The following is a 27,038-nucleotide window of genomic DNA, read 5'->3' as shown; positions in this document are numbered from 1 at the left end:
TCAGTTTCACTATGCAGTTCAGGCTGGGCTTGAACTCATTTTGTAGCCCAGGCTGGCCTCAAACTCACAGTGACCCTCCTGCCTCAGCCTCCCAAGTGCTGGAATTACAGGTGTGAGCCACTGTGCCCAGCCTTTAAATTACTACATTGAGGTATAATTTATAGTTTATAAAATTCACTTATAAATATACAATATGAAGAGCTTTACTGAATTTAATAAAGGTGTGCAACTATTTCCCAAATGTCTACCACTCCAAGTTTGCTCATGCCTCTTTACAGTCACTTTCCATTCTTATTCTAGCCCTAGACAACCACTAATCTACTTTGTGCCCTTATAAATTTCCCTTTGCCAAATAATTCTTATAAATGGAATTATACATGATGCAGTCTTTTATATCTGGCTCTTTTCACTTAGCAAATGATTTTGAGATTGATTATGTTACATTTGTACCTTTTTATTTTTAGTGCTAAACAGTATTCTATTACACGGATATACCACATTTTGTTCATTCACCAATTGATGGACAGTTAGATTGTTTCCTAATTTGGACTGGATGAATATTGCCACTAAAAACAGTCATATAAAGTCTATATGTAGACATGTTTTTGTCTCTTTGGGGTAGATTCCTAGGAGTGTGTTGAGAAACTAAATGCCCATCAACAATATATAAGATTCTCTTTTTATATTAGCCTATTTTACACTTGGTGTTGTCACTTGTTAATAGATAAATAGACAGATAGATAAATAAAGTGGATGTGTATTGGTATCTCACTGGGCTTCTAATTTACATGTCCCTAGTGAGTGATAATATTGTCTTTTTTCATGTGCTATTGACCCTTTGTATATATACTTTAATGAAATGGCTATTAAATTAGTTCTTATGGATATTTTATAATTGGGATAAGTGTAGAAAGAATGTGACTGTGCCAGAAGGTTTATTGTACTCCCTTATAAGTATTAATTGGCCTTTGCTTATTTTCTAATTATTTTGGAGAGTTTTATTTGTTATGATTTGAACAAGTATTGAAATGGTCCACAGTAATACACTGAGCTATATAGACCCTCTGAGGACCCTGTTAGTCTTTTTTTTTTTGTTTTGTTTTGTTTTGTCTTTTGGAGACAGGGTCTCGCTGTGCAGTTCAGGCTGGCCTGAGCTCACTTTGTGGCCTAGGTTTGTCTCGAACTCGCAACGATCCTCCTGCCACAGCCTCCTGAGTGCTGGTATTACAGGTGTGAGCCACCATACTTGGTACTGTTAGTCTTCTTATGGAGTGGTACTAGAGTCTCTCTGCTCAAAAGCAGAGATAAAGTTACCTTCAGCTGCTTTTGGTGAAATCTTACAAAGTGCTTTCCTGTGCATTATCTCACTGACCCTTCACAGTTGCTTCATGAAGTTCATTAATTTTATTACCTACTTTTTTTTTCTTTCTTTTTTCCGGTACTGGGGATCGAACTCGCATCCGCCTGCTTGCAAGGCAGATGCTTATGCTGCTGAGCTAAATCCCCAGCCCCTATTACCTACTTTTTACACATGAGACTCTTAATTGGTTAAGTAATTTGTACAAAGGTGATTAGTTAATAGCCGAGTCTTGAGCCCAGTCTCCAAATCTGCTATAAATGAAAGTCACACTTTAAGATTCACTTTTATGGTATCATGGGTTAGAATTCCAGCAAAGCCCAAACTAGCACCTTCAGGTTATCACATGTGAGAATGGCTGCAGGGCAAGCTTTCAGGAAGTATTTCCTCCCTCACCTGAGTGAAATGGCTGTGCCCATTTTTCCTTGGCCCAGATGTCTGGCTCTTGTGTTAAGGACAACCTGATTGTAATGTGGAAACAATGAGGACTCAGAACATCTGTTGAGAGAAGGAAATCTAATAGATGAGATGGCATATTCTGATTGGAGATTATTTTAGGAGCAAAGGACTTTACATAAAAACAACCAAACAATGTTCAATTGACAAAATGTTGAATCGTTGTTCAAACTATTGTGAAAAAATTAAATAGGGAAATTAGAATACTGATGTATTACCACGGTAGAAGTGATTTTTGTTGCTTTTTTTAACCTATATTGGGGTGGTTTTGTTTGTTTTTGAGGCAGGGTCTCATTGTGTAGTCCAGGCTGGCCTTGAGAACTCACCAAGCAGGCCAGGCTGGCCTCATACTTGGAGTGATCCTCCTACCTCAGCCTCCTGAGTGCTAGGATTATAGGTACCACCACACCTGGCCCTACCCATAAAGCTTAAGAAAGTTTTATGAGGCAAGGTAACAGTTTGGGGTCATTTGAGCATGGTATTTTTTTCTTTGTTTTTTGGTTTGTTTGTTTGTTTGTTTGTTTTTTCCTTGCAATACTAGGGATTGAATCCTGGGCCTTCATACTGAGTTACATTTGCATCATTTATTTTAAACTTCTGAAATTATATAATTTATATTTATTACAGAAATCTAGAATTATGGATAAGTAAAAAATAAATCATCCCATCCCTCATCCTACTACCCAGAGATAAGCACATACTTACTACGAATATATCATGTTTCTTTTAAAATAGTAGATGTTAATATTCATAAAATAAACAAAAACCGTTCCATCCTTAAAAGCCACTATCATACATTTGCCCTGTCAGTGTGTTCTAAAGCATGCGCCACAGAACTTTGGTTGGTAAAATTTCTCCTCCAACAAGTATATGAAAAAGGGGCTGGGGATTTAGCTCAGCAGCATAAGCGCCTGCCTTGCAAGCAGGCAGTTGTGAGTTCGATCCCTGGTACCGATAAAAAGGAAAAAGACAGGGGCTGGGGATTTAGCTCAGCGGCATAAGCACCTGCCTTGCAAGCAGGCAGTCGTGAGTTCGATCCCTGGTACCGATAAAAAGGAAAAAGGCAAAAAAAAAAAAAAAAAAGGAAAAAGACAAAAAAAAAGTGTATGAAAAAATACCCAGCATCATTAATCATTAGCAAAATGCAAATTAAAACCACTATAGCCACACCCATTAGGGTGACTACTGTTAAAAAGCAAAGTAGTGTTTGCTGAAGGTGTGGAAAAGTTAAAACTCTTATATACCATTATACCATTAGTGTGACTGTAAAATTCTATACCTCACATCCTCAAAAAATTAAAAATAGGGTTGGGAAGCCAGGTGCAGTGATGCATATCTGTCATCCCACAACTCTGGGAAAGGGAAGCAGGAGGATGACAAGTTCAAGCCCAACCTGGGGAACTTAGTGAGCCCCTCTCTCAAAGTTTTAAAAATAAATAAAAAGATAAAACAAGTTTTATCTCAGTTCACAAACTTGATTCTTTCTACAATTCTGGTTGCAAACCAAGTTGGATGAGAACTGAATCAAATGGTTAGATTCAATGGTAACCTTACGGGAAAGTTGGATTAGGTTCTCAGTTCGGCTTGCAACTGGAATCATGGAGAGATTAACCTTGTGAACCAAACTCAGTGTGAAGACCTTGGGTTCGATCCCTTATACCACAAAAATAAAAAAGGCTTGGGGAGTAACTCATTGGTAGAGCACTTGCCTGACATGTGTCAGACCGTGGTTTTAATCCCCAGTACTGAAAAAAAAAATAGTCATATGGCCTAAGAATCCCACTTAGGGATATATATCCAAAATAACTGAAAGCAAGTGATAGGATTTTTGGCGTGGTAAAAGAGAGAATATAAAGTAAAAACGGCCTTTATTCTAAGAACGCAGAGAGAAACCCCATGACCGCCAGAGGTCTGGCTTTCTCTGCTGGAGACATGGTGTGGGGGCATACATATAGTTTCCTACTGGGGTGGTGCTTAAAGGTGGCATTGCTGATGTGTAAGATGCCCTAGGGGCAGGGAAAGTGACTTCAAGGTAAACGTTCCTTGGTCCTGCGTGTCACTGTCATAATATCCTATCTAGGGCAAAATCCTTTCAGCAAGGACATCAAGAGACATTTGCATGCCCATATTCATGGGAGCAGTATTCATTCAGCCAGGAAAAAGAAATAACTCAGTGTCCATCAGCAGACGAATAGAGAAAGTGTGCTGTATACATTCAATGGAGTATCATTCAGCTTTTAAAATGCTGTCACCTCCTACAAAATGGGTGGAATTTAAAGAGAGCATACCAAGTAAAATAAGTCAGTCACATACGAAAAAAATAATGTATGAGATATCTAAAGAGAATTAAGCTCACAGACATAGAATAGAGTGGTGATTGCCAGGGACTGTTGGGGAGGAAATGGACAGTTGTTCTTTAATGGGTATGGTTTTAGTTTTGCAAGATGAAAGAAAAGTTCCTGCGATCAGTTGCACAACAATGTGAATGTAATTAATACCACTGAACTCTATGTTTAAAATTATTAAAGTGGTAAATTTTATGTTACATATATTTTGCCACAATTAATTTTTAAATTGTTACATATATTCAAATAAGGAAACAGTAAACAAGACTAGCAAGACTTCTCAGAACCTTAACATGCTAATTGCATTGTGACTCTGGGTGAAGAGACAAGAATATAAATTGTTTTCCCAATATTTAATGTGACTGGCAGGATGTATTAAGAAATGCACTTTAGGAAATATTACTATAAACTGTTGGTGATTTAAGCTTGTTGGAGAGTGATTTAAGCTTTTACCTCTCTAGTAGACATTTGATTTCTAGGAGACACCTGGAGTGATCAATGTTTATCCCAAAGGAATGTGTCTCTAAAGATAGAATGTAGCCTTGCAAGGGCTTAAGAAGGACAAGGTTTGGGGCACAGGGCCACCCAGCACCTCTCAGATCTCTGCTTGTCAACAGCTGATTCTTTTGCCTATTCACAAAATCAGCCCAGCATTTTGACAATTGACAGATGAGGCCATCAAATTTAGAAGTTACTCTTAGAAGGGACGATCTTCACACTCTGATTACAGATTACCATTCAGGTCAGATAGGAGTTATTTCAATAAGAACTTTTAATAGTGTCCTGGAAAATCTAGATGGACAAAATTCAGATCAAAGGAAAAATAATTCTCTGGGTTGAATGTCTTCATGTGTAATTCAAAACGAGACGTTGCTAGTAGGTTCGAATGTACTATAGTTGAATTAAAGGAGGATGTCATGGTTAAATGCCAAGAATTTCCTCTAGGAGCAAGTGAAAAAACAGCTGACATTCCCAATTGTTTTTCTAAGTGTTTTTAAAATGACTTTTCCAGACATGAAGTCTGTAAGCACTTTATTAACATTTGATTAGCAAGTATTCCTTACTGTGTTGAACCTGAAATTCTGATCCAATTTCCTTACGTTACAACCCCCTCAATAAAAACCTCCAAATAAATTTTTCACACTCAAAAAGTCATTCCAAAATAATTTCCCTTCTCCTCTCCTCAGTAATTTCAAAAAATTATAGACTGTCAGAGCTGGAGAAGACTTACAGTTCATGTAGTCCAACTCCCTTTTTATAAGTAAGAGGAAACTAAGGCCCAGAGAAGCAAAGAAATATTCTCTGAGACTCAAAATGCGAAAGAGCTGAGAACTGACTACTTGTCTTGTGCTCTTTCTAACCCACTGCGCTGCCTCATGAGAAAATGATCTGTGGTGGCCCAGTGTATCTGTTACTGCAGGTCAAATTTGTTTACAATTTATTGGACAAGTAAATAACAGAGGTTTTATTTGAATGCCAGAATGTGATTTCTCATAGGTAATACAATTTGTAGGCTGGGCATGAGATTTAAAACCTGAAATAAATCAGCATTCATAGTATGTAAGACTGTAGAGTTAAGTGTATTGTAACACTTTGTTTTATGTGCAAGCATATAGCATTGAGGTCAAATATAGCCATTAAAATTAATTAGTGGCTTTGATTTGTTTGGATGCCTGTAGTAGATTCTGAAGGGAATTTCTATTGTGAATTATCTGGCTTTATAGGTACACTGTATGATATGCCCCATTTATAAATCATATAGACTATGGAACTAAATTGAAACTAGGAAATATGACTTGATGATAACAAAGGTCGGCTAGAGTATAATGGACACAGTGTATGTGTGGTGTCTAAGAAAAAGAGGAATCTTTGGTAATATTCATATCCAATGAACATATTGGTATCTGCATTTAAGACTGCATGCCATTAACCAGCTTTAAATACATCAAAAATCAATGAATAAGGATGACAGTCCTTATATCAACCAGTCATTTATTTCACAGTTCTTTTCAGAGATTCTTTGCACATGGGCACAGTTAAATTGTGGCATTTTGTTTTTAATGGTTGCTTGGGAGAAGCCATAACTAAGTGAACAACACCACTGGTTTATGAATGCAAATATTGAGATAGGTAGAGCCTAATTATTTTCCAATAGCTAAATAATGCTATTTCAAATAGCTAAACAAATGGAGAGGTTGTAAACAACAGAAATATGTGTAGATTTGTGGATGGTAAGCCAGCAACACTAAAAGTCAAGCTGGTTAAACAATATTTCTTCTCAGTCATTCTCAGTCCTAGACTCCAGGTTCCTAGTGTAATCTACTAATGTTAGTGTGCAGACAAGCCTAGGAGGCTGCTTTTTGTAAAGGGAATTAATTATTTGGTAAATTCCTTACTTGTAGTAAACAATACACTCTTATAACCACTGCCCACAGAGCCCATAGAGGCATTCCCAATTTCCCCATAGAGCGATTGCCCACAGAAACATTTGTTTATGCATTTTGAATGGGTTTCCAGTTGATTATTTTTCTGGTTTTATAAAAGTAAGCCCCAAAACATTGTATGTGTTGTTCTGAGAGACCAATGTAATGAAACATAAACCTTTGAATCACCTCACCAGAATAAGGAAGTGGACTTTTGTTGAATTTGTGCCTATCAGACAGATAGACAGAAAGAAACAATTTAGATGAGTATAGTTGTGTTCCACAAATGTTGGATAGTAATATTTCTTTTGTAAGATGAAGCTGGGAATGTGATTGAAATTTCAGAAATATAACAGCTTCATATGCAACCTTTCCAGCTGGGTACCCAGAGAGTCATTCATACAGTTGCTATTCTTATATTAATAATAAATTGAATTCCTCTACTTAAACATAAACTGCCCAGTATTTTATGTATTATTCACGCACCATTGCTCCTTCCTCAGATCTCATAAACTCCTAATCTAGCATATGTTTCTATGGATTTATATATTCTGGACATTTCATATAAATAGCATTATGTAATGCATTTTTAAAAATATTTGGCTTTCTTTTTTAGCATGATGTTTTCAGGTTGTTGAATGAATCAGAACTTAATCCCTTTTTACAGCTAAATAATGTTCCTTTGTACAGAAATACTGCTTTTTGTTTACCCATTCATCTCTTCAGGAACATTTGGACTAGTTCGACCTTTTGGCTATGAACATTGTTGTACAAATATTTTTTGAGCCTTTACTTGAATTATTTTGGATATATACTTAGGCATAGAATTACTGGATCATCTAATAATGTTATGTATAAGTGACTAAAGAATAACTACACTATTATCAATAATGGCTGTACCATTTTATATATTTTCCCATTTTTTAATTCTTTTTTTAAGCCACCTTGGTGGCTGTGAACTCGTATCTCACTGTGGGATTGACTTGCATTTCTAATGACTAATGACTCATTTTTTCATTGACTGTGTGTGTGTGTGTGTGTGTGTGTGTGTGTGTGTGTGTATAGTGCTGAGTGTTGAACTTAAGGCCTAATGTATCTTATGCAAGTACAATATCACTGAGCTAAACCCTCAGCCCTATCTTCATTTTTCAAGGCTACGTTTACTGGATAAAGAATACTTGTTTGACAGGGTTTTTTATTGAGTGTTTTAAATGTGTCATCTCACTGGCTTCTGACCTCCATGGTTTCTGATGAGAAATTAGATGTCAGTTTTATTGAATATTACTTGTATGTGATGAATCTCCTGTCTCATGGCTTTCATGATTTTTTCATTATTGTTGGCTTTCAACCATTGTATTGATCTATCTAGGTGCACATCTCTTTGAATTTATCATAGATGGTGCTTACTGCATTTCCTCAATACACAGATTCATGTTTGTCATGAAAATGGGGAAGTTTTTAATCACCATGTCTTCATAGATTTTTTGGCCTATTTGTCACCTTGTCAGTTGCCAATTATGTGTCCTTAATATGCCTGATGATATTCTGCAGTGTTCTGTGGCTCTCTTCGCTTTCCTCCATTCTTTCTCTTTTTCTTCACCCTGAGGGATCTCAGTGCCTGTATCCGTTACTGATTCTCTTGCCATCTCAAACTGCTGTTGAGCCATCCTCCTGAATGTTGAATTCAGTTATTTTACTTTTCAACTCCAAACTTTGTGTTGTGGTGTTTTCCGTAATGTTTGGCTCTTTATTGATACTGTTTACTTAACAAGACATCATTGCCACATACTTCTTTTATTCTTTAAACATGGCTTCCTTTAGCTCTTTAAATTTATCTAAAGTGGCTTGATTTAAAGTCTTCTTAGCTCAATGGTAGTTCGCTTGCCTAAAATGCGTGAAGCCCTGGGACAGTTTTGGATCCCCAGCATCCAAAACTAAATTTGTAAAAAAGACTTTGTCTAAAAACTCCACTGTATGCTTTCACTTCTTTAGGTACATTTTCAACCAGTAATAGACAGACAGATATCCTATTCTGATTCCTCTTCTAAAACCTTCACTTATATATAAAGATGTAAATGGATGCTTGTGAAATTACTTGATATTGGTAGAACCATTATACTTACAAAACCACTGTCTTACATTTCATGGTTTCCAAAATACATTTTTAGGTTTATTACATTTGCTCCTAAAGGCAGCCTGGTACTTTTACCAAGGAAAAACTATGTTTATTACTGTTTTACAAATGAGACGACTGAAGCTCCTGGGCCAACAGCTTTTTCCATGATACCATGCTTTATGTGTCTGCCTATCATTTACACTTAGCCCATTGACATTCATAAGTTTCCTATGTTGTTTTATGTACAAATTCAGCTTGGTCTCTTTCATTCTTCGTGTTTGATATTGTTCCAGACAGTTACTAAAATAGTTTTAAAATTTTTGTAAAAGCTCTTGGAACATTTTTATTAAATTCTTTGGTGAAGGAAACTAAGTAGAAGAACAGTCACATTCACCAAAAACCATAAATATTTAGATGTACTTTTGGCTCCTGAGAAAATTCTGCATTTAGGAGTTCATTTTTAGTCCAGTTTGTTTTACATGCTTTTTCACTTGGATGCTTTTTTCCTTTTAATGTTTTGATTTTTAAGATGCAAAAGCAATTTCTTTATAATACAGAGAAATAGAGTTGAAATTTGCAGGCAGGCTAAGTTGGCCACTGTCAATGTGATGTAAGTGCATGGACGTCCAAAGATACCTGTCTATACAGAAATATCTCTCCCACCGTGTATGTCAGTCTGTGTAATTTCCACAGCCAGTCATTCCTTTGAGAATCATATTCCCAGAAGGCTCAGTTTAAGGGAACCATTTACCAAAAGGGAATCCTATCTAAAACTATTATTAGTCACTATCAACAAGAGAATCTGTAGTTTAAGTCCCATCCATTGTGTGCTCAAGCACTGAGCTAAATTATATTATAATAGGCCATGAAGGTAGATGATATGCTACCCATCTGACAGACATGGAGATTAATGCTTGGAAAATTTATCATGAAGGTCAAGGTCCTGAGTGAATTAAATGATAAAAGTCCTGAAATAGAAGAGACAATCCAGTTGATAAATGAATTGACAGACTTTGGGGATTCCCTGGGGCCATTTGAGGTGACTGGTTGTCTGGTAAGTAGCTGCAGAGAAGACCAACATTGTCCAGTTGAAGACACCATGTCTTTCTTACTTCCCCGTCAGCTAGGCTGAGTGGTAAGAAGTGCTGTAAATTCTAAGGATGTAGAGACAGAAATGTTCAGAAGTAACAGGCTTGGATAATTATTTTCCATATCGCTAGAAAGTAACATCTCACAAAGCAATATAGTGTCTGGGTGTGCTTTTCTAAGCAAGATGGTATTTCCAAAGTATACAGATTTGCTATCAAACTTGTGCACTAGATAGATAGATAGATAGATAGATAGATAGATGAAATCTAAATGCTTAAAGTAAAAAAAAAAAACTTTTATCAGTTGAGTTAATGAAAACTGAATCAATCTTATTTGTGGCTGATATGCCTAGAAATAAGAAAAAAAAAAAGAAGCTGGGCTGAGGTTGAGGTAGAGACATGTTTTGGGGAGGAGAAGGACTTTATTAGCAGCAACAATAGCCTCCTCCGAACCTCTGTGGCCCTCTTCAAAATATTGCTTACTGTGGCAGTGAATTATTTACTTTCCATTAATTAAACCTTCTGTGTTAGAGTGATTGCCTATGCATGCGAATTTGTTGGGCTTCCCATTAGATGTCAGAAGTCTCCTAGTGATGCTAGAATTCAGTTCAAACTTGGGAGTCACTATATACAGTTTGATCAGTGACTATACAGTCACTAATGATTGCTTCTGGGTGAAAGTATCAAAAGACAAGTTGTTGACCATCTGAAATGTCATGGTGATTCTAAAATATAGTTGCTCCTTTTTTGGTATTAGGGATCAAACTCACAGCCTTGTGCTTGCCAGGCAGGTACTGTGGCACTAAGCTATAATCCCTGGCCCATAATATAGTTGTTCTTTAAAGGTGTATAAATTCTAACACTCCCACCAGTAGCAGCAACATATTTGATGTTTACACTTCATTGAAAGCCACCATGACTTAGGAATTTACCATTTGTATTAATAAGATTAACCAAATACTTAAATTTGTTTAAGGAAAGTAGGAATGTAATGGCATTATATTCAATTGAATATATGAATAAGGACCACAGTGTGATTAAGCTTGCTGAGAGACTTTTACCTGAAACTACCGAAACAAGTCAGTAGGAGAAAACAAAAGTTGCTATAAACTTTGACTATTTGATCTGTACACTAAATATAAAGGATGGATAAAGACTTTGAAAGGTTGGAGGAGTTGATCATTTGTGTGTAGACACCACAAGTCATCTTCATGTACTGAACTGGGGTTTTGCTTTGTCTTGTTTTGTTTTTAGAAAGATAAACCAAAGAAAAACATTTTGAGCTGGTTTTATTCTGACACATTTCCACACGTACTAGCGAGTAACTCCGTGTATACTATATAGTTCTTAAATGGCAGGCCTTATGTTCCGTGTCTACCACTTACTAGGACAACCTGGAAATTGCTACATGCACCCAAAGGCCATATTATTCTTTCCTTCATTTGTGATCTGGTCAGGTCTGGCAAGGAATTTAGGAAGGAGAACATTTGCACTTCTAGGAACTGAACTCATTTTTCATCTCCTGAGTCTGTCTTCTGTCTTTCTTACTTTACCTGCCCTCAACCGGTTCTCCTCTGCCATCTCCAAGGATTAGACAGAAATCTAGCATGACCTGTAGCACTGGTGTGGTGGTTAGAGCGACACATCAACTCGATTGGCTTTGGAATCCACCCAGAATTGGTGGCGCATACTTCCGGGTATATCTGGGTGGGTCATGAGGCATAGCCTTGTGGTCTGAATAGGACACTTTCCCCTTCCTCTCTGGTGCTGTTCCCTTGCTCTGCTTTCCTGCCACCCTAAACGATGTAGCTTTGCTTTGGCAAACTGCTGACCGTGGGCTGAATCCTCTGAGCCCTGAACTAAATTAAACCTCTCCGCATTTAAATTATGTGTGTCAGTATTGCATACAAGCCAAGGGAAACTGGATAGTACAACTACTATTAAAATTGAGAAACTGTACAATAGTTTGTGTGGGCTCTGGATAATGAGGGATTGAACCATGTAATCTCTCAAGTCCATTCTAAGTCACCACTCTTGTTAATTCCCTTAGCAAGTTGTTGAGTATAATCCTCAGTATTTTGGGTGTGCAACACATCTAATATCTGCTTATCTCGCACTACATGCTATCCTCCGAAAGGTACTCTATTTCTCATCCATCTCTTTTCCTGCTGCGTCTAGCCAGGGCATTCAGCTTGATTTCTTCAGTTGATAAAAAAATACCATAGCTATTGAATTATGTTGAATGAGCACAATGTTCAGAATGAGTGTGTTATTGTATAGAGTTAAATGGTAAGGGGAAAGGAATAGGGGTATTTTTTAAGATAAATATTGACTGAAGATGATCACAGTCTCAGAGGATGCTAGAGAAGCCCAGATTAGAACTGGTCAAGACATTCTTACATACTGAGCTCAGTGAAAAGAAACAACGAAAAGAAAAACTATAAATATGTGTTGGCTATAGCAGCCTGTTGTAAGCTGTCCTTTCTCCCTTCCACACTTAGTGAATCACCAAATAACTGTGCAATAGGGAAAGAGTCCCCGTAAAGGAGCCAGCCAATCAGTTCAGTCCCAGGAACCAGCGAAATGTGCACACCCTATCCATCAGAGAGGCCCAACAGACAATAATTCACCGTAATCTCTACCAACATATACCTAGCCAAAATAGCACAGGACAGAGCTCTGCCCAACACTGAGTACAAATTAGCTGGGCTTGGTTACATAATGCGCTTCCAAGACCCTGTGGTTAAATTCTAATAAGCTGCTTAGGAAAAACAAGGGGCCTGTCTGAGAAATGGATTCCTAGGCAGAGCCAGTCAGAGAAATGGTTGATGAGGTTTAGAATTCAAGAATAAGAAGAAATGTTGAGAGAGACCCAGCTGGGAATGGAAATGTTTGTAACAGTACTGGGATCCAGCTCCTTGCTTATTTCAGAGAAGTGAACTCAACCTGGTTAGGCTACCCCAAAGCTAATATAGAGATGTACTTAAATAAGCTAGCATTCTGTTTTGTGGATGAAAAATAAGTGTTAAGGTTCATTTAGGAAATGCTAAATACCATTATTTTATTCATGTGACTTTAGACAAATGTTAAGTAGAAATTATTTTATAACATTATACAGTGAGCTCAACAGAAAATTCTACTAGAGAAAAAAATTCAAGTATACTAAAGAATTAAGCTGAAATGTAGATAGTGCTTGCCAATATCAAAAATTAGTAGGTGTAAAGTGGTTGTGAATTTTGTTAAAAGACTATCTGACCAATATGTGTTAATGACCTAGCTTGAGCTGAATTAGAGCATTCAGTGATATGCTTTAAAATGGTGTTTTAAGTGGTTAACAAAGTCAGGATTGATCTCCTTCCTGTTGGAGGATACCAGCAGTTACAGTTCACTCTCCTTTATCCACTGATTGACTAAACCATTCAAATCACTGATAGTACAGAAAGGAAACTCTGCTACAAGGAAGGGCATCATTTGGTACATAACTTGGTTTATCAGTCACCATCCTGAAATTCCGGGACTCTAGTTGTCTTCTGTGACCAAAGTGTTACAAAACCTGTATGTGGTGAATTCAAAAAAATCAAATCATTCTTAGCATTTTAAATGCCATATTTACCAAAGCACTATTTTCATTTGTGCTTCAGTTTTTCATATGGAAAGTATTACCCCAGCTTTTCTGAAGTTAACTTTCACTGAAAGAATGAGGCAGGGGTCCAGGGATGTAGCTCAGTGGCACAGGACCTGCCTGGCCAGTGGAGGGTCCAGTTCCAAAGGGAAAAAAAAGAGTGAAGCAAAAACGTGTACCAGAACACCATTCTTTGGCTTCCTCTGTTTCAGCCTTTAAAGATATGTGATTAGATATGAATATTGCAGTAATTTTATTCCTGTTTCCTATTTCCTGTGAGAGTCCATTTCCCCCTTAGGATCTCAGAGCCTAAAACTTAGAAAGCGAAAAGTTTTGAAACTCTCTGATTCAGGACAAGGTATTTGTGCCAGATGCCCCAGGTCGTTTATTGTACTTCAGAATAATACAATGCAGGCTTACCTACCAGAAACATGCTTAAAATTTCATATTTGTCCAGTGGCATACCAGAAAAGAGAAGCTGTTTTCCCTGCAAAGCTGTTTATAAATCCTGATCTATACGCGGTCTTTAAAGGAAGGAAGCTTTCATTGGGGAAACTAGAGGCATCTTGCTAGTGCTCAGCGGAGGCCAGAAGCCTTTTGGAAGAATAGTGAACCACTCTCCCACACTCATTGAGGTCGACTCTTCAAGCCCAATGCCTAATACCATGGCTGCTAGGGTTCATACACAGGTTATTTTTAGAGAGAAGAATTCTCATTTCCCAAAAGTATAACCACAAGATGTCTATGTGGCATGAATCACATTTACACACTGGGACAATAGTAAACAGTCAGATCATGTCTGTGTAACCTCAGTTCCCTGAGAAAATGTGTAATATCTTGGTGCACACTCGCCCTGGGACCCTCACTGTCTGTCCATGGACTCATCTTACTGAGGCAATTCCTTTGAAAACCAAGCAGTGCCGTGGAGTTTCACAGATGTCTTTGAAACACATTTTCCTCTGAGAGGAAAACATAGTATTTTATCCTTGTGGCTTTTCATAGTGGTTTCAAATTGACTTAGGGACAAAAATGCCAGTAATCTTCAACAAAAGAGAGAGCTAGGGTTAGAGGCCTTTGGAGGGAAATTGGACTTGGTGGCCTGCCAAGGGAACCTTTCTGTGTTTGCACTTTGCTGCCACACCTGGCCAGTCAGCCTGATCTGGCTAGCTTCTCTGGGCTAGGCCAGTTTTGGTTCCAGCCTTAAAACTACACAGTTGTGGGGCTTTTAGTCCTTGAAATGGAGATTTGTTCAAGCAAGCCTGGAGACCCTAAGAAGGACATTACAGTGCCCAGAACTCAGTCAGTCTCTCTCTCTCTCTCTCTCTCTCTCTCTCTCTCTCTCTCTCTCTCTCTCTTTTACATACTAACCTAGCAACGCAAGTACTTAGCTGCGAATGGGGCGTAGAAGAGGCCTATTCTATGGCCTTGGGACCCCCATTCAAGACCATATCTCATTGGGGGAATTGGTTCATTTGCTATAAAGGATCAGTTGTCTGTCTTCCTCTGACTCTACCTCACTTTGTCAGAGGAGGAAACTCTTATCACCTGGAGTAAAGTGTGGGGCCTGCCTCTTAGGTTGACCCAATAAATTGAATGACGCCAGTCAGGCGTTCAGTATGTCTGAGCTTATGTCTAGCTGTCTGAGCTGTGTATCCAGAGCTCCCTGACAGGAATCAGCTATTACCATACTGGAGTATATCAGATCATGGACAAAGAAATAGAGGCTGGGAGAAATCAAAAGTTGATGGATAAATGGCTCATTTCATTTTTTAACCCATTGGTTGTTCATTTCTCTTGTTGCTATGCATATCCTGAGCATTGACTATATGTCAGGCACTGTGCTAGTCCCAGGGCCAAGGCCTTTCCAAGTTAAATAAAGCCCTTCTCTTATGGCCCCATTCCAAACACCAGTAAACCTTACTCTAGTTGGCCTTTTAAGTTTTCTGACTAAAAATGAGCACATCGCCTCAAATCTCTCCCCATTCCAATTTCCTGATTTTGTAAAATGCCTTACTTGCTGCCTCAAAAGGGTCCAGAATGGATCAACTGAGAAAATAGTTAAGAGGTGCTTTCAATTATTAAAATAGGGCTGGGGATTTAGCTCAGCAGCATAAACACCTGCCTTGCAAGCTCGTGGTCATGAGTTCGATCCCTGATACCGATAAAAAATTATTAAAATAATAAATGGTAGTCAGGGGTAGAGGCGCACACCTGTAATCCCAGAACTATGTGAAACTGAGGCAGAACAATCAATCACAGGTTGGAGCCCAAGCTGGGAAACTTAGTGTCTTAGTTATACTCTGTCTTAAAATAAAAAAGGAATGAATAAAAACAGCTAAGCGTGTGCCTCAATGAGGCCCTGGGTTTAAATAAGTATTGCTTAACTAATTAGTTAACATAACTTTTAAAATGTTAGTAATGACACAATGACTAAGATTTATTAATGACTTACAGTGTTCCACAGAATTAGGCCTACCTAGTTTTTAAGCAAATTTTAACCAATACCAAACAGTCAGAATTTATTCTGTTCAAAAATTCAAATTTTATAAATAATATAGCTTTTACTTCATGATATTATCATGTTACTCTGTAAAGACTGTGTACCATATATTAAAGTTTAGTGCTTTCCAGGGCTGGGGATTTAGCTCAGCAGCATAAGCGCCTGCCTTGCAAGTGCGCAATAGTGAGTTTGATTCCCGGTACCGATTTTAAAAAAAAAAAAGTTCGGTGCTTTCTATGAACTATCTCATTTAGTCTCCTCCATTATATAGTGTATAAAGTAGACAGTGTGGTTTTACTCATCTTGTGAATAGAAAACAAAGCTCACAGAGGCTAAAGGATACCTTGTCTATAGTAACATGGGTTAGTAAGAAAGTGGTAGAATCTAGATTTGAATCAAGATGTTCTGGCTTCAAACTACGAGCTTTTAACAGCTATGGTTTGTTTTCTCTTATGAGAAAGACTATTCGTTTCTCAATGACAAATTGAGTATCCCTAATCTGAAAATCTGACATCCAGAATGCTCTAAAATCCAAAAGTTTTTGAGTGTCAATATGACAAGTGGAAAACTCCACCGTGAGACTTTTCTTTCATGCACAGAATGATTGAAAATACCGTGTAAAATTACCTTCAGTGCAGATGTACAAGTTATGCATGACACATGAATGGGTTTTGAGCTTGTGTCCCATCCCCAAGATATCTTACGAATATGTATATATTATGTATATAAAAATACTCCAAAGTCCGAAAAACTGTGAAATTCGAAGCACTTAGGTTTGCAGGCATTTCAGATGAGGGGTCCCCCAAACTGTATTGGTAACATTGGAAAATTTCTACTTGGAAGTGGTGGATGTCATCCTAAAACTACAGAGAACCATTTCTACCACTGAAAAACCCAGCCTTACCTAAGCGGTTCAAATTCCATACTCAAGTTTATTGCTTTCCCATCCTGGGTGCTTTACAGTCAGACATTTATTTAATTAGGAGACTTATGTTCATAAGTTTCAGCATCACCTTCACAATAAAAAGCTATACTACAGGAAGCTGGAAGTGGTGGCGAAAACAGGTGCTGTGGGTCAGGGAAAGCAGGTCCCAGGCAAGAGTGTTGTCAGGGGTGCGGGGCACTTTGCTGGTCCCATATGGAGGCATAGCCACTAGTTAGTAGGTTTCTCTGCATCTTGTTACATCTCTGCATGCAGCCTTGGTGCACAGTCCCTTCTTCTTACTGGCAACATCCAGAAGAGTTTTCCCAGGCTCTCCCATATTTCTCTAGGCTTCTCTCTGGTGCCACAGTGTAAGGCCACGGAGTTTTACAAGGCATTTATAACCAGCTCATCATGGCTGCTACTGTGGGGTGGCCACTCCTCCTTACTCTTCAAAATCATTATTATCCTAGGCAGCAGAGCTAACATGTCCAAGAACAAGGCAGTGTAGCTATATGTGCTACATGGCTAAGTGCTAGATGTGCAATATTCTATTTATTTGTTCATTCATCCACTTGATGAATATATTTGAATATTACCTTACTTTCTCCCAAACACTAGGCTAGACACTAGTAATCAAAACCAACTATTATTCCTCCTGTTAGTCTAACGGAGATGTAACAAGGATTTATAAAATTTATTTCAAACAGTAGGAAATTCTATGAAAAAAGTCTATGGAACTATGAAAGATGAATGGTGCTGTCTGATACTTCAGTGACCCTGTGTAGTTAATACAGAATATTATTCTTCACCTCACTGATAAGGAAACTGAGGCTAAGTGACTTGTCCAAAATCACACAGCTCATATTTAAGCTAAGCAGAGATTTAAACCCATGCTGGTCAGGTTCCAGAGCTCACACTCTTAACCATTCAACATTAGTGCCTTCTCAGTGTGTGAAGTGCATATATAGCCATTAATTCGAGCCCTGTATATTTGGGTTCTGGCTTCTTCTCAAATGCATGGAGTTGAAATTGTTTCCAATTAGTTGTGGCTGTGGTTTGGTGCATTTGTTAAAAGAAAGTGTGCGTGCAAAGCAGAGGTCATATGCTAGGCCTTGTGGATATGCTTAACATATAAAAAAATAATAGCATTCCAAAAGAGCTGGGATTCATTGGAGTTCCCACATTTGTTTCCCATTAGCTTATGCTACTCAAACACAAACAGTAAAGCATGTGTTTACATTGCTGTGGACACAGAAATCTAGGCCCCCCAAAGCATTCCTTGCAGGTTGCATAAAGCTGAGCATCCACATTGTTCAAAATCAGTTTTGTAAGCCTAGCTTAATAGCTTGAAAATGTAACCTGGATTCCACATATTAAAAAATGCCTACAGAAGGGTGTATGAGTAGCCAAAAGAGACAAAACCAGCTAAATCCTCAAGATATGCACCAAGCCCCTTGTTTGCAATATCTATTTTGTTACTTACCCTTCATTTTTTAAAATGCTGAAGAGCTTAAAGTCAAGAAAGCCCTTAGCTGTGTACCAGCAGTAATGGAATTTTTCATTCTATCTTAACCAGCTGTCTGAAGCCTTTCAAAACAAACCCATTCATGACGAGATAGTTTGGTTACTTAAAGACACAGTAGATGGCAAAGGCTGGGGACAACAAGCAGGAGGCATCCAGTGTCTAGGTGCCTGGTGCTTACCCCCCTCCCCAATAGTGAAAGCCTTTCCCATCAACTTACCAGTTAATGCTGGGCATTTGAGAAAATGGGATTACACTGAAAGTTATCTGAAATAAAGATACAGTGGAAAAATTGTGAAATGGAGACTCCCGTTAGTCGATGTCTATTTAAATCATGTTTTTCTTGAAGAGTTCTGGACTGGAGGGGAGACGGTATTATTTTTAATGATGTGTTTATCACCTACTTGTTGACTTGAGGGAAAGTCTTCCCCATTACACAATAGAAGAGAGCAGTCAAGGACTCTGTAAGACAACAAATGTTCAACCCCAGCACAGTGTGAGGCTGATAAGGCTCGTATCTGTGATCAGTGTCGTGATGAGATACAGTATTTATGCCATACAAACAGATTATGACTGCTACCATCACTGGCGTGATTTCTCATATTTGATTCCCTGACAAAGACAAATATATCTCTTGGTTCTCTGGGCTCTTGGCAGTCAAGCTTGAGAATAGCTTTGGCCAAGTCACGTTGTTCATTGCTGCAATGCCCGTTGTTATCTTGGATATGGCTTTAAGAATACAAAATTGCTATATTCTAAAAAGCCTTTTTCTCTTCACCATGTTCTCAGTTTGCTTAATTATTCCAGACTTCTTTCATCACACAACCTTGAGTGCTTGTACCAAAGCTAGCTTTAAATACTTCCCTTTCTAAATGATGCCAGTCACTTTTATATAAGGATATTTTCACTAACTCCAAACGAAATGTCATGATGGTTATATCTAAGTGAAAAGAAAATCAAATGGCTTTACTTTAAGGAAAATAGTACTAAAATCATGTAATAAGGATTCCAACATATATGGTTGTAAGATGACTTGTGTCCAGAGATGATTCCAGAGGATTCTGGGAAGTGGGCTAATACTAGAAAAGCCTTTCTTAAAATGTAGGCTGGGTTCATTTCAGTAAGTTGGAAAGACAGATCTAGTTAATTTTCTCTCATTACTGAGACAAAATACCTGACGCCCAAAATTAGGAAAGGAAAGGTTTATTTAGGTTACAATTTTTGGAGGCTTCAATCTATACTCAACTGGCTGCAAGGCAGGGTGGTGTGGCTAAGGGGAAGCTGTTCATGGTGGCTACAAGCAACAAGAGCAGATGGTAAAAGGGGAAAAAGCACGCCTCCTTACCTCCCTTACACTGTGTGCCAGCTGCCCACCCCTGAGCGAATGTATCACTTACCTCATGAATCCCAGCACTAGACAACAAACCAATCACAAACGCTAGATCAGCCACCCTGAAAGGCCCACCTCCCATGATTGCATGAGGCTTTGGGGGGGGCATTTAAACAAACTACAACAGTATTCTCAACAGCATACCTACTAAACCAGAAACTCTGCGAGTGAGGCCAGGGAGTCATTTTGTTTGTGTTAGAAATCAAACTTAGGGTCTTGTGCATACTAAATACCCGTTCTGCCAGTGAGCTACACCCCCATCCTGGGGAGCCTCACTTTTAACTAGCTTCCTAGGTTATTACAGACTCACTCCCATAGTTATAAGTGTATTACATTAATATCCTCTGGGCTAGTAACCTAAGAAAATAATCTAAATGTGTGTGTGATATGGCTTGTATCCCCCTCCCCATCTTCATGCAGTCATTGGGGGGGCTTTTCAAAACCAGCCTAGTCTAGGGTTTGTGATACTGGAATATTAGGGGGTGTGATACTAAATTAGTCCACTGACCGTTTTAGCATAGTTCTGCAGGTGGATAATGAGAAGGCCCACTCTGGATGTGGGTGGCGCCACCCAAAAGATGGATAGCCTGGAAGGGATGGAAGGGAGAGGCAGGCTTGCTGCTTGTTGCCTCCTCCCTTCTGCCTGCCCTGCTATGCCATGGGCTGTTTTCCCTCTTCAATGTCCCTCTGCTGTGCCACCTTGTCTTGCAGCCAGCCAATTATGAACTGAAGCCTCTACAAACTGTGGCTAAATAAACCTTTCCTCCTTTGAGTGTTGGATATTTTGTCTCAGCAACAAGAAAAGTAATTAAGACACCCAGTGACCTAACTTTCTCCTGCTAAGTACATCTCCTAATACACTGCCTCCCAAGTAGGGGCAGAGACTGATGACCAAACTTTCAGCACATGAGCTTTTAGAGGCGAAAGGGGAGGATTTAAGATCCATATCATGCCACATGTGACACATACTTAAAATACTAGATTCTAAAATATTCATTGTGTGCTTAGGTATCTGCAGTAGTCTCAGTGACTATGAGAACTGCACAGAGTGTAATGCCTGTAATAAATTCTGAATTGTTATGGACAAGGTGGGAGAAAGAAAGAGGAGAGGAAAAGGAGAAGGAAAAATGATCACGATGCCATATGTGTATATACTAATTCACCAAGATGATTACAAGTATGTATCATAGATGTATTAAAATGAAAATAAAATAATTTTAAAAACAGGGAAAGTGCTAGGTTGTGAAGAATGTACTGTATGGAAAGCAGTATATGGCAGACACGTCAGGTGTGGATGTTGCTGTGGGAGAGTGGAGGGAAATATCAGACTGGTGTTGTAATAAGATGCTTGAAATTGATAATCATTATTCTGAGGCTTAGCTTTTAAAAAGCTAAAAGGATAGCATCCTTTGAAAATGGTAAACAGTTACCCAAAAGTGTTAGGCCCTGAAATTTGCAAGGCCATCATCATTTTCCTTTTATAACGTGAGTGTTCAGCCTGAAAGACATTGTAAAGAGTGAGAGAGGAAATGATAAGGCCAATATTGTGAATTGTAATTAGCTGATTTGGTTTCTGAACTAAATTCAAGCAGTGCTGTTTCCTTAGTACTAGCTGCCAATTCCTACACTTTGACCTGCTACCTTCTTTCAACATTCTGGAGTTTCAGTCTCCTCTCTAATATTTTTGCTTTTAATAATAGCTTTCTAGTTTTTGGATTTGTTTTGTTAATATGTGAGGGTTAGACTAATCAGAAGCTGTCTGTGCAAAATGGTTTAAAAGTATACTATAATCCTTCTTCAACGCTAGAGTTGTCTCTAAAATGGGAGTAACTTAAGACCTAAAGAAGTAAGCTCACTGGCAGAGTTTGAAAAGTTTTTTTTTTTAATTGTACTTTGTTTTAAACTGAGCCACCAGAGAATACAGGGGGGCATTGTACAAAAGTTAGGAAATGGTCTCTTAAAAGTTAGCTACCGGTCTTACCAGGGTTATCCAGAAGAGTTTAGCTATTCATTCGCAAGTTCTTCTATAATTAATCTGGGTTTTGGCTTTCTCCTTTTTCATGAGGTTGTAGAAGTAGCTTTTAAAGAATTAAAGATACCATGCCACTTCATTTTGCTTCAGTTCGGTAGTACATTTATGAAATGTGTACTGTTTTTTAGATACTACTTTAAATGCTGTGAGGTTCAAATATATATATATATATATATATATATATGATGTGGTTCCTGGGCAGCTCGCAGTCTGTTGGTAGAGGAAAGTTATATATGTTACACCAGGTTGCATACAAAAAATGCCATTACAGGGTATATTTAAAAGGAATAGTGGTGGGAGCGTGGTCTACCAAGAAGACTTTAAATAAAGACAGCATTTGAACTTGGGTTAAAAGTTTAGAAAGCTTTTAATAGAAATACAGAACAATTCAGTATGTTCTTAGGATATATTTACTGAAGGTATTAATAAAAGGCTCAGATGTAGATGTTCTTGAGAAATAACAAGTTCATTACTTTGCCTAACCACAAATTGCCCTTCTGTAAAAAAAAATTCTAATTCAAGTAGTACAGGGCATGTACAAAGGATGCGTTCTTGGACATTAACATAAAATGCTTATGTCAAAATCAAGTTTCCCAAAAGAAATAATGAAGCAAGAGGAGATGTGGGACTTTAGTGAGACTAAAGTGATGTTATAGGGTAGTCCTGCGGTTCTCAAAGAATGGTGAGTGGACCCTGGGAGTCTATGAAACACAGAAATTGACATAGTCAGAACTATTTGCATAATGCCAAAATGTTATTTGTCTTTTTTACTGTTGTACTTGTATCAGTGATACAAGAGCAACGACCATTGACACTGCTGTATGAATCACGGTCATGGCAGCAAATTGTGCAAGCAGTCGTAATCATCACTGGTGTACACTTGCAGGAAAATAAAAGGCAGTTTCATTTAAGGATATCACTGCCAAGGCTGTAAAAATGTTATTAATTTTATTAAACATCAATCCTTGAGTATGATTTTTAATATGCTGTTACTAAATGAGAAGTATACTTACTGGATTTGTGCTGCAAAGTGTGTGTCAACACGTGTCTCAGAGAAAAGCACTTGTGGGAATATTTGGTGAACCAAACCAGCCTCTTTTTTCATTTTGACTCAAGAGATTGACTGACGAACGATGAAGCTGCAGACTTGAGTATATGCTAGACATTTTTTTGGAAAAGAACACAGAGAGCCTGTCAGCTCAAGGAAAATAACTGGCAGCATTTACTACCAATGATAAAACCCTAGCTTTCAAGAGAAAACTAAAAGTTTTGAAAAGTTGCATCTGCCGCTAAAAGCTTTGGAGCTTCCCCATACTTAGACTTTTCTGATGACATCAGAGGTGATGTTTAATTAATGGGATTTTTTTCATGCCATATAATAAAATGTGTCAACATTTGGAGAACATGCGTAGCTCAGTGGGCCAGTGTTTCCCACGATCCACGCAAGATGATATAAAATGAGTGAAAGGCTCATTCACATTTCAAAACATACCAAAGGGTTTAATGTAAAAGGCCATGAAATGTTCATTGATAATGGTTTCATATTACACATCACAACCCCTTATTAAGCTTTTGGTATGTGGGAGATATCCACAATTATCCAAAAAAAGTATTACTAAATACTTCTCTTTTTCCCCACACGTTTGTGGGAGGCTGCATTTTTCGTGACTGTGTCACCCAGAACAACATATCACAACAGACTAAATGGAGAAGCAGATATGATAATTCATCATTTGACATTAAGCTGGACATTCAAAAGATTTACCAAAATGTAAAATAATCCCACTTTTCCAACGAATTGTTTTATGTCTGAGAAAATATCCTAATTTTTCATTTTAAAGTGTTTTTGGTAATATATGATGGGTTTATTATTATGTTTAAATGAACTGTCAGTTAATTTTTAAAAATTTTTTCTCAGTTTCAAGTTTGAAGATGATGTTGATAGTTAAACCTTGTAGAAACAAAAATTCTCTGTAAAAAGGAATCTTGAGGAACTGGGGGTGGAGATCTGCGGCAGAGTATATAGTTAGCATAGGCAAAGCCCTGGATTTGATCCCTGGAACAAGAATGAAATAAAATAAAGGAGTGCTAAGATCCAAAGAGCCAGTATTTTAGCCTGCACTGATACGCTATGAATTTAGATACGTGGGCTGATGGGATAGGAGAAATGAAAGAGTTGGAGATGGGGAAGAGCATTGCACTATTAAGGTGGGGACTGTTGGCTTGAGAGACATTAAGTTTGTTGGTTTCTCCAACACCATTAGAGGTTGTTGGCCAGGAAAGAACTTATGCACTTTGTTTATTTGCATAAAAAATTACCTTCAGAGCCACGTTCCTCTATAGCATAGAGCTTTTTCTAAGTAGCTCTTATGGTAGCAGCTAAATCACAGGTGGAAAACATAAAGTATACTTCACAATGACAATAAACAGAAATAATGGAAACCACAGACAACCAAACTATGCCCCTGTTGGCACAATTTTTTTTCTACCTCTTCCACAATCACAGTAATCTCGGATTCTGTGTATCTAGCAGTTTTTGATGGCTGTCATCTAAGGAACAGGGGAGAGTGGGACTGAGACTTAGAACTAGAAGTGGATGATGGGACAAAAGCTAGAGTAGGATCATGGGACATTGAAATGAAGCCTTGGGAAACAATGGTGTGGGGAAAAACGGAGTGTGACAACAGCCTCAGGGTTCATTCACACTGTAGGCTGGGTCTCTGGGTCAGTGGGGTATTAGGAGCCCCATACATTTAGAAAGGTATTAACCATAAGGACTGAAAACCCAGAAACTGGGGAACAAAAGAAATATGTCTCTTAATAAAGTATATTGTCTATAGTAATTTCAATTAAGATTCATTTTGCTTTACTGTATCTTTGCTTTATGGCATCTTTCTGAAATTGTGGAAGAGGGAAATGCTTAAAACTTCTGCCTTTAAAAATATGGTATGCTGGAGGTAAGTTTTAGTGGGGCTTGTTTGAGGGCTGAGGCGTTTTGCAGGTCTTCTGTGTTACACTGAACAACTGCAACTGAACGTAGCTGTAAGACGGTACAAGAAACTGAACTCATTACTGATGCCAAATTTCACCTGAAATTTTAAAGAAATCGGTGTATATTATTTCTTATTTTAAAAGTTTTCTAGTATTGAAGACATAGGACATGAGAATTGTAAGACTCATTTGAAGTGTAGCAAAGGGCACTAGTATTTTAATTTGGCAAGAGGCATCTGTTATTTGAATTTAGTGATTGTAAATTTGGCCCTCAGGGACTCTCATGGGGATCTTTTCTGATGTTGATGACGTGCTGGCCTATATGTATGCTTTGCTGAACATGTCTTAAATTCTTCATTATTGTGTTCTCCTGCCATACAGATTGCCAGAAACTAAGATCCTCTGACATGGGAAAATCTCATGTGATGTAACTGTGTGGTGTTAATAGTGGAGTATTGGAGACTCATGTCAAATGCTATGAAAGGCTCCAAAAGTATGAAAGTCTAAAGAGCATAAGCAGTTTATACCTATTTAAATTTTAAAGCAATTTGTAAAGCTCCTGTGTGATTTATTTAGCGTATTTTACTGCCTCCTGCTAGGAATATACTGTTCTACGCCTATCGGAGAAACATGAAGAGCGACTGCATTTCTGGTTCTTTTCTTTCAGCTCCTGAGAACCATGGCTGTGCCCAAAGGTAGAACTCCGGATAAAAATCTGGATGAGGAAGGGCTTGGAAGTGGAGACTGTGGGGACGATGAAGACGAGTGCATCGGAGGCTCTGGTGACGGGATGATGAAAGTGAAGAACCACATCCGCTTCCTGGCAGGTAACTGATTCATCATCTTGTGAGCTGAGCTAACAATGGTGGTGTCCAGGAATTAACAATCAACTAATCTGCTCTCTGTACCTCCCCCAAATCCCTGCAACACGCAGTACTGTCGGTTCTAGGAATGATCACATTCTAGAAAAATGAAGTTTCCAGGTTGTCTTTTTAAATCTCTGGCCTTGAGTAGGTCAAAAAGGTAACTTTCTGTCTTTCATTGGCTGAAATGAACTGACCTAATCAGTTGGCTCCATTCCCATTAGACATTTCCTTGGTTCTTCTCAGGTATAAAAAGAAACACAACCTTGGGAGTCTTATGACAACCAGTGAGAGGATAACTGTCAAAAGAAGGGCCCTAAGCAGACTCTCTTCTTTGAACATCACGTTGGTTTTGGTTTCTTTCTTACCAGCTGTGACATGTTATTGCAGAGCTACACAAGGCATCAAAGAAGGCCAACCAAAACTTCCCTCACATTTCTGTTACATATCACAGATCACACAGTCCTGTAATTTAGATAAGCATTCTTCCATTTTACAGGTGAGAAAACTGGGGCTCAGAGAAGCAGTGAGGTTTCCCTAAATGGCAGATTCAGAAGTCTAACTGGGGTCCCAGCGCGTCCAGTGCCATGCTCTTTCCTCTGCAGTGCAGTTTTCTCCCTGAAATATCCTATCACCCAGTCTCTGAGATGCTACACATGCTCCCATTTCCCTTCCAACCGCCTTCCTTTACTAGCTTTTCTTAACTCTGCACCGAAACTGGCTATCAACCAAAGGACTCTTCTTAAACCCTTGTCCAGAGAAAATCCAGATCTTATCCACACTCCTTGGTCCAGCTATTTTTTTATTACTCAAGTTCTGTTTTTCTCATCACAGAACAAGAAAACTAGCATGAGATCTGTCCTCCTAACAAATTTTTATGTGTGTGGCACAGGATTATTAACTCTAGGAACAGTGTAAATCTTTAGGACTTACTTTACCTATGTAACTGGAATGTTACACCTGTTGATTAGCAAAACATCATTTTCCCTCCTCTACCCCTTGTAACTGTTTTACTGTCTTCTTCTATGAATTTTTTGGCTTTAGAGATCACGTGTAAAGTAGAATGAAGCAGTAGTTGCCCTTCTGCAATTGGCATATTTCATTTAGCATAATGTCCTCAAGCTTCCACCATGTATATCATAGGGTGAGATCTGCTTCATTTTTTTAAGGCAAAATAATACTCTGTTGTTCATAAAAACCACAATTTTGTTATCCACTGATCCACTGATGAACTTTGGGGTTGTTTTTAACTCTCGACTATTGCATATGATGCTACAGTGGATACTCTTTATTCTACCACTATGGGGATGGATAATTTAGAAAATCATTACCACCACTCTTGACTGCTCTCCTGAGCTACCATCCCACATCTCCAGTGGCCTACTAAACATTTCTGTCTGGGATCCCA

At 38.3% G+C, this 27,038-nt stretch overlaps 1 protein-coding gene across 1 annotated transcript in view; it reads left to right on the top strand.

The window, feature by feature from the left end:
* Gpc3 (glypican 3) overlaps nt 1-27,038 on the top strand; it is a 410,090-nt gene that overhangs the window by 334,883 nt on the left and 48,169 nt on the right. Inside the window, exon 7 of the mRNA XM_063246437.1 lies at nt 25,435-25,594. Coding sequence (XP_063102507.1) covers nt 25,435-25,594 — 160 coding nt within the window. The remainder of the gene's footprint in view (nt 1-25,434; nt 25,595-27,038) is intronic.

The sequence above is a fragment of the Cavia porcellus genome, unplaced genomic scaffold, assembly GCF_034190915.1.
Source record: "Cavia porcellus strain 051 isolate PalLab524CR breed Dunkin Hartley unplaced genomic scaffold, mCavPor4.1 scaffold_3, whole genome shotgun sequence".
NCBI classification, from domain to species: Eukaryota; Metazoa; Chordata; class Mammalia; order Rodentia; family Caviidae; genus Cavia; species Cavia porcellus.
Note: the sequence above shows the minus strand (reverse complement) of the source record. Positions and strands in the feature narration are given on the sequence as shown.